Raw genomic sequence first — 9,549 nt, 5'->3', positions numbered from 1 at the left:
CTTGAGATCGAGTTTTTGAAGAGCATGCATCACATGACGTTGAAGACGACGAGATATGATAGGTAAGTAATAGTTCTATCTTTAGTCGATTCAGTTAATCGATAAATTACGTGTATATTAGCAACTTTTAATAAAATTAATTTCATTTCCTTATAATTTTATCCTATTTATTCACACATAAATAAATAACACGCGCTTTGTTTTCACCCATCGCCACTCCTTCTCTTCGACATCGATCTTCGAAATCGATTTTCTATTCTTTCGTTTGAATGATTCGTAGATACGATCCATCTATCGATTGGCGAAAGATAATAATCATCAAACGTCAATTTTTTTGAATGGCAAAAAACAATTGGAAGAATACAGCTTTACATAAATTCGAGATGCAGTACCCACTTGACTGTTTCTCTTCCATTAACTGTTCGACGTTTTGGGATATTGTTGACTGATTTCAGAGGCAAAGGTAACGATTTGCTGGACTGGCAGATATTTCGTTAAGCCGCTTATCCCACAGCCGCGAATCTAGAGATCTCTCCCAGTGGCTCGTTTAATGTATAGTGTCGCGATACACACACGATTCACGCAACAGAGATTTTGGTCTGCACACGACTTGACGTTCCGACAGAGATCCAGACGATGATGGCCAACGATAAATCACATCGTTAGGACAATGTTCGTCCAGTGAATCTTGTTTCACGCTATCTGGAAATAAATTGCCGGCAATCTGTTCCTTCTACGGGATTCCCCGAGTCGGATATATCGCGCGATTTATCGTTTGTTGCATCGTGACGAAAAGGAAAATATAAATATGATAATATAAATAGGAAGTTGATAGAATTTTGTAATTTTTAAGCAATTTTCCGAGATAATACGTTTATATTCTTGTAATATAGAGTTTCAAGAATTCGTATAATTCAAAGAAATTAATATAAATTTGCAATATGAGAAAGAAGGATTTTGTAAATTAAATTTTGCATAAGTAGATTAGATTGATTGGGATTTAAATGAAAATTTTGATATAATATAATGATTTTAATAATACGAAGAATATTTTCTTTATAATTTTGTATAAATTAATAAAAATGCTACTTTTAGAATTTTAGATTGAAGAAAAATATCTATGATTAAAATTCCGCATTTGAATAAATATTAAGTGAATGGAATTGAATATAATACGTATAAGTGTTAAAACAAGAAAAAGAAAAAAAGAAAAGAAAAATTTTCACCAATGGCAATACTCATAAATAAACATTCTATTTTATTTAAAACTTTCAATGCGAGCATGCATTATTCGTAAACCTTTGTTTCACTGCGTGTTTTACGAGAACGAAACGAAATGTTTCATTAATTCAGGATTTTTTTTCATTAGCAACTTTATTAGTTGGCTTGTACCATTATCAACTTGTATCGTATACGAAACGTGTATTACAAACTCGTTCAGTCTTGCAATTAAAAGTTTCGTTAACGTTTCAAGTACATTAGGAGGATATGGCATAATTAAAGTTGATAGGATTAATTAATTTTTCAAAATATAATCTTCTTTTATCATCGCGATTGAGTACAAAATATGCACAATGGATGCTTTCCTCTATTTAAAAAGAGAAGCTTATTCTCTTATTTCGTTTTCTCTTAATATTTCATGTTGTTTCATATAATATTATTTATTTTAAATATTTGTGATAATTCTTGTTTGTCTTTTCTTTGTTGAGTGTAAGATTAATTATCTTAAATCTTTTTGTTGTTTTATTTTCTCTAATTAATTAATTTGTCAAAAATATGTAACAACATAATAATATATTTCACAGGAACAACATCCATTTCACATTTTTAAATTTCAATCTTTTACATCTCTATAATCACATTCGTTGTTCAATTTTAATTTTAATTTTTTTTTTTTTTAGAATGATTAATGATATTAATTCAATCAAAAAAAAATATTAATAACCATTTTCTGTACATCGAACTATTATTGTTATAAAATATTTCTAAATCTCATATGAATAACTCGGATAGATATAAATAATGGGCTTATCACCGACTCACGACAATATTTTTAGGGTAAATCAAGACGCTGATATAGCGGCTGGTTCTTTCATACTCCAAAATTTATGACGGACGCCCTAACGTTTTCGAACCTCGTAAATTCCGTTCTCAGCCGCGAGGAGAGAACCCAAGTCATGTGTTTTTCTTTTGAGAAAACAATTTTCTCGAAGCGATTAGTCAATGAAAATTTCTGCACATAGGTAAATCAGAATAACTACTTCAAATAATATATTTCAAATATTTCGAAATATTTCAAACAGTCTATGTTTTATTTCAAAGATGGCGTTTAAGTCAGTCTATAACTTAATAATGTCTATAATTCATATTTGATGATTCAAACAAACAACGAAGGAAAATTTAGTCCGTGAACAGGTTGGCCGAGATATTTCGCGGTCGTTGATTTGGAAATTTAATAAGAAACGAGGAGGAAGAAGGAAGAGGGGAGGCAAGACAAAGAAGGGAGGTCACCGGATCGTTCCTCCGGTTTTATCTCCGTTTCCATTTCGCCGCTTTCTCCTTTTTGCACTCTGTGGATCCTACGTCCATTCTGGCAGAAGACTAATATCCGTGCGTTCACATTAAAAACTTAATTATAAACCTGTACAGAGTGATTTGTTTCTGCCTCGGTGGTCGAGTTAAGGATAATGTCTTGATGATGATCATTAGAAACGTTGTGATTTAGTAAGATGTAATAGGGGACAGTTTTTATTCGAATTGTTGAATGAATGATATTTTAACTGAAAAATTATTATTTTATTTGTATTTTATTTGTATTTCATTATGAGATAAAAATATGAGGTAATATAATCAAATTACATTATATTTCTGCAATGTGATATTACTATAGATTTGTATTAATAAATTATAGATGTTCTCTTAATTAAGATGAACTTACGAATTTCAAAGAGTTTTCAACGTTTTCAGTCACGATTCGTAAATTTTAAATTCTGCTTTTCTCGATGTTCGAAGGAGATTTATCTTTTCATTGATGCAACTCGACTCAAAACTTCCCTGGACACCGTTGTTAAGGATTTGTATCAACTACAAAAGAGTAGACACAGATAAAGAGTGAGGATACACAAGGGAAAAGTCTTTCTTTCCTCATTCGATAAATTTCGACGTTAACAACGGGAGAAGAGCATTGTTGAATTCTTCGTGAAGCTCGAAATCGGAAATATTAAGGATATAAAATTGTACGATGCAATTTTGGAATGTTAAATTTTATGTAAAGAATTTCCTCTTTAAGAATAGATAAAAAAATATTATTATCTTATTCTTTCCTTTATATTCATATTAAAACAAAGAGATTTCTTGTATGAGATCTCTTACACTGGCAAATTATATTTTTATGGTTGGACAAATTATACGAGTCTTCTTTTAGTAAACACAATTATTTTAAAAGGCAACGTGTCGTTACGTTACCATTTTTCTTCAAATAGAACTCCACTTTGTCTATCTCGAGGAACATACAAATTTTACTTAAAAGGATGAATAATAAAAATAAAACGGAATCTTTTTTTTTTTTTCTTACAAAAATACATTTTTCACCAGGCATTCACGTAGGCGATAGACGTACTTCATAGTTATTTTTGAGTGTATCATCTATACATTATATATTTATTTTACTTCCGTAATCTATATACCCAAAGCTTTAGTCGCGTATATTCGAATACTCGTAAGAAAAATTGTATCTTCTTAGCTTCCACTAAGATGCAATATCACGTCGTGGAATAGAAACGTTTACGTGACTACAATTTTAATACTACATGACGTACGATAAATATTCTCTATGTTTCATACACGAATAAATTTTACTTTTGTGGCTTCTGATATCTAGAATTTCAATTGTCCCATGATCAAATCATAATATTTTATTGAATTTTTTTTATATTTAAATCATCTGAAAGAAGATTAAGATTGTTTTTTATTTATCTGTAAATATAAATCAGCATGAATATCATTGTATTCGTTGTGTATAGGAAGAAATTGATAAAATCTAATTTTTTTAAAATGAAATGATTTATAAATGGACATTGGGAATGCTAAATTTCCAACATTATCAAAATTACTTTTTATTTGATTACTTTAATTATTTTTAGCATTATTGTTATTTATTTAATAATGCTAATTTATAAGTAAAATTTATAAAATTTTTCTGCTGTTCTTTAACTTTTTTCCTTTCTATTTTGACTTTTCATATATAAATTACAAATACACGTTCACATATATTTTCGATATTCTATGAATTTGGTTGCAGATCAACCAACAGTATGTTATTTGGACACACATGTAAAGACGTAAAATTTCATACAGTCTATAAATTATTTCAGGCGTAATGTTTTAACAAAAAATATTTATAATTTTTTCTAACAAAAGTATGCGTCGAAAGAATCTTCCTACACGGAACAAGAATAAACATCCAGCAATAAAAAGAAATACAAGTAAGTGAACACATTGGAAACATATTAACCTATCGAAGTTTCAAAGTTCTTGTAACAGCCACGAAAAAGTTTAAAAATAATTAAACGATTATAACAATCGATTAATCGCTTCATATTCAAGCAAAATTAATACATCTTTGTTCATAAATTTGTATTTATTGTATTATTGTTTAATATGAAGAAAAAAAGCAAAAAAAAAAAAAAAGTAATTAAAGGTTAATTCGTATTAGACATTTATTCAATTAGATAATGTGTGAAAATTTATTTAAAACATATATCTTTAAACTTTTATAATATTATACACTAACATATAACAGTTTCAAAATTATGAAATGCTTTATTTTATTTTCTTTTTATTTTTCTTGATTTATTATAAAAGAAAATAACACAGGTTTATATATACGCAAATTATTTTTTCATTGTTGTATTTTCTCAAATATCGATTTTATCTTTCATTTAAAAAATATACAGGATATATAGGATATTTATTTTGCTTCTCTCAACATCATTATTTATGCAGATACAATAAGAAGACTTTTTTGAAACATTTTTTTTATGCTTTGTCATCATATTAATATCATTTTATTAATGCAAAGTCACAAATGAAACTTCGTCTTTCTATATAAAAAATAAAGAAAAGCATACCTGCGAAATTGCTTTCCGTTTTATCCCGTTATCTCAAACGATTACCGAGATATAAGGTTTTAAAATCTCCATAGAAAAGAGATTATGAATGGGTCCATGATCTATATTTTTTCCTGGAAATACATATTATAATTTTTTTGGAATAGTGTACTACTTTTAGTATACTTTTCTAGGAATCGCAATATCAGTGAAACAAAGAGCGAGCAAAAGATCCGAATAAACGACAAAGATAGAGATGGTAAACGATCAAAAATTATCCTTTTCTTTACACGACGATATCTCGGGAACCGGAAGTCGTATCGAAATAAATCAAAAAGCATTTTAAAGGGAAAACTTCAATACTTCTAACGATTCTTGATTCGTTGATTAAAAATCACTATCCTCGAAGTTATAGCGATTTAAATTTTTCTTAATTTTAATAGAGTTTAATCGAATTTTAAAGCAAATTAGCCGATCAACGTGTTTATTTCTTATATTACGTAATGGTATATAACGAGCTACTAAAATAATTTCCCCTTTTTTGATCGAAGTAAGTTAGAATAACAAATATTCAAAGATTTTATAGATCACTCTTATACATCATACTCATTATCGTTATAAATCCTACGAAACTCTTATTTCTTGTTTTTCGTTCGTGACGTTCGAAGAACGTCAGAATAGATAACTATTCCGCGTCTTAAGAAATTGTTCAGAGAGAATAGTCGCGAAGGGTGGAGGGATATCGCACTGTTCTTCTTCTGTTGAAACACTCGGCGAAACGCTTGCGAGGAGACGAGGAGAGGGAATGGTAGGGCGAGGGAGGTTGAAATCACGATAAAAGGAGAGACATAAGGGTTTAGATACCGATGGAAGGGTGCCAGGCTGAAGTGGTCTTGCACTTTACGAAATGAGATACACCCACGCCTATAAAAAGCCAACCACACCTATGTGTACGCGATATGCCATCCTGCGAGTCAAGGCTAGCGGTTTCAATCGCGATTGCGGTTGAAAATCATCGACGGTCCCCCGATTTGAAAGGAATCGTTTCGTGCTATTTTCTTCGTGGATCGCCGCTTTTCCTCTCGCTTCCAACATCGAAATGAAAGATTGTGCAGTATGAAAGGTGACTTCGTGCATTTCTTGAATATCGTAATGGGAAAAGTTTTCGAGGAAAGTGTCGCAGGCATTTTGATTTGGCATTTTGAAAATGTATTAAGAGATAGGGAACTCTTTATAAAAGTTTCTTTTTACTTGCACTTCAATTCGTATTGTTGTGTAAATGTATGAAGTATATTTTCACGCGGAAAAAGATAAAGTGACCCATAGATCACGATACGTATATATATATAAAGAGGATAAAATAAGGAGTAATGTGTACACGATTAACTGTATTTATATTATTAGTATTAATTAAAAAAGACACTTGCAATCAGTCGGAAAGGAAGTCAATTCTTCTTTTATTACTCAACTCCTCAGACACTAAAAGTTTCGTGTTACAAGTTTGTTTTAAAAAACTTCCACGATCTCGCGGTCTAGCTGGATCTACTCGCGTTCTTATTTCTTTAAAAACTTTTCCAATTCTGAAGAAAATGTATTTTTAATATAATAGTAAGGAACCAAAAAGTGCATAAATTAAAGAAAAAGAGCCACGATTAAGTCGTGAAAGTTTCAAGTATTATGAGATAACAGAAACTATAAATTATTATCTTCTCTGGAAAAAATATGCGTTTGAATTAACCACTTTATCCTTTGAATATCACTTTAATCTTTATCGATTCTCTATACAAATTTCGGAAGTAAAATTTTTTCATATCCATAAAAGTCGTACGAATTTTATTTGAAATGAAATAAATAATGTAATTTTTATTGAAATTAATATTTGAAAATTTCCTTCGATAAGAGATACTTTTAGATGAAACCCCTCTATTGAACCTCTATATTACTCTTCGTTATTACTCGACATCCACGCTAAACCCTTGGATCTCTTCTTTCGATCGTACAGATCAAACTTACATCATCTCAAAGAAGGCAGAGGCCATTCTTTCGACGGTTCTCATAGACATACTCGAGGAATCATTGGAGGATGCAAGAAATCTAGCGGTGACCGCTGGCAAGCACAGTGTGACCCATAAGGAGATGGAAAGGTCGCTGAGGAACCTCTGCCTGCGTTTGAGTACGGTGCCGGCATACAACGCGCGAATTGGCCCCCGGAACAACGACGAGGACAAGGATTCCGTCAATTCTTTCAAGGTTTGTCGAAAGGAGAAAGATAAAAAAAAAAGAAAAGAATAAAAATTTTCGCTCGAACATTATAGAAACTGGATTGACCCTCGTCGATAAACGAAATAGATTGTTTCAGAAGGTTCACGACGTCGTTGCAGTACCTCATCACGCGGTCACGGGGACTGTAGTCACAAAATAGTGACAATCTATCGAAATCTCCGTTTCCTTCGGTAATCACAAGCTGCCACGGTGATCAATGACGCGCCCAAAAACTTTCGTTAATGTACAATTTATCCCTTAAATGGTGATCTTTCGTTTAATCGATGTATCTCTGTATTTTATGGGAAATAAAAAATGTTTTGATATAACGATCGAAGTCGCGTGATGAATTTCTCTACAATATATATACGATGATAACAAGATTTTTTTTTGGAATTCGAGTGAAAGATTTCCACGAAGATGAAATTTTTGTAAGATAGAATTTGGGATAGAATCGTTTAAATTTATACCGAAGGAATTTCGAAAATTTTATCCCGTAGAATTCGAATGCGATGAAATTTTTAACGGAATTTGAATAAGATATTTCAGAATTGAATTTGTTTTAATCAGGAAACGAGTTTGAAATATAAATTTTTATAAAAAATGTAAATTTTTGTGATTGATATAGTACATGTATAACATATTATTATATCAGTTTGAATATAGTGAAATATATACAAGTTCTAATATTTAAATAATTATTTAATATCGTTCGAATAATATGTATAAATAATTATTGCTAAATTTCAATGCTGATATGTATTTAATATCAGTTACAAAATAAATAACCTGATAAATAATGATAGCGTATTTTGCATATTGCAAATTAATATTTCAAACAAATTAGTTATCAAGGAACGTTTGATATAGTCTAAAATCATAATGATTAGTGTACTCAATGTATATAATAAATTTTCGAACATACTAAATATTTTGCATATAAAGGATCCATTTTAAAATATATCTGACAAATATATCAATAAAATATATCTTAAATATAGGAATAGAATTTTATTAAGATTATTTATTGCAAATTGTATCAATGAAACCAAAGTATTTTTTTAATTATCAATATTTTTCTGATCTTTTACCTATTTTCCGATTCTTGTTAAAAACATTCTATACCATGAACATGATTCATCGTTATAAAACAAACTTATAGAGAGTTTATGCAAACGATTAATAAAGATTTTTCAGTGATGAAATGACTAACAGTTTTGAGAGTCATTTCGTTTCATGATAGTGAGCACTATATCCTGATATTTTTTATACGGAATGATGAGAGGATTTGATCCACGAAAAAAACAAATACGATAAAAAAAATATCACGCAACTAGAAAATATACGAAAACCATTAATATAAAAAAATATGTTATTCCTTTTGAACAATTTGAACTACATATCTCTTTTCTTTAATAGACGTATTTATCCTTTTTTAATTATAAATGTATTGTTCAACTTGCTTAAATCATTTTATAGACAAGATAATTATATCAAATAATGTAATTGTAAACGTTTTCATTCACGCTAACGAACGATTCACGCGATTACAGTTCAATTAAAAACGTAAAAATATCTTCTAAATAATTTCTCACCGTTAATAATTTTCATTTCTCATCGTACGCTTATATTCGAAGACAATATTATTGTCCAATTTTATACACAAAAAACTTATTTATCACTTTTTTATATCTCATTGTTTATCGTGAGTTACGAACACGAAACGACTGTGAAACATCCACGTTTCATAAATCCAGACTGACGTTTAGCGCACATTGTCGACTATAATTTTGAAGATACAAGAATTATAATATCAAGTTCGTATGCCTTAACATGGCTGAATCGAAACGGACGATCGACAGAATTCATTAAACGACGCGATAAAGCAAAAATAATTTCTCCATTGTTTTGATGATCACGATGAGTTACGCTATATTTTTGTCCTGTTTCTGGCTTTCCATGCAGGCAACCAGCCGATTTTCACGCGTCAGACCGTGAGTCATCGTGAATAAAAAAGACAATAGCACCCCCAACAGAAATGGATAAAATTGTATGTACGCGTGCATACATAGTGTGCCTGGTTTTTTCCGCCAAATAATACTATTGTGTTCTCTGATGATTAGGAAAAAAATATTAGATGAATATAATTTCGCGAATGTTTGTTAAAATTTTAAAAACG

The 9,549-nt window shown here is 30.1% G+C and overlaps 1 protein-coding gene across 1 annotated transcript; it reads left to right on the top strand.

Annotated features, from left to right (window-relative positions):
* Positions 1 to 4,420: 4,420 nt before the first annotated feature.
* Positions 4,421 to 7,614, top strand: LOC108001326 (uncharacterized). The gene is made up of 3 exons (XM_062075578.1): positions 4,421 to 4,484; positions 7,009 to 7,358; positions 7,458 to 7,614. Exons 1-3 carry the CDS (start codon positions 4,421 to 4,423, stop codon positions 7,563 to 7,565), a joined length of 522 nt encoding a protein of 173 aa, XP_061931562.1. The 3' UTR covers positions 7,566 to 7,614.
* The last annotated feature ends 1,935 nt before the right edge of the window (positions 7,615 to 9,549 follow it).

This window comes from Apis cerana, linkage group LG5 (assembly GCF_029169275.1).
Source record: "Apis cerana isolate GH-2021 linkage group LG5, AcerK_1.0, whole genome shotgun sequence".
In the NCBI taxonomy this organism is placed as follows: Eukaryota; Metazoa; Arthropoda; class Insecta; order Hymenoptera; family Apidae; genus Apis; species Apis cerana.
This window is presented reverse-complemented; position numbering and strand designations above follow the sequence as displayed.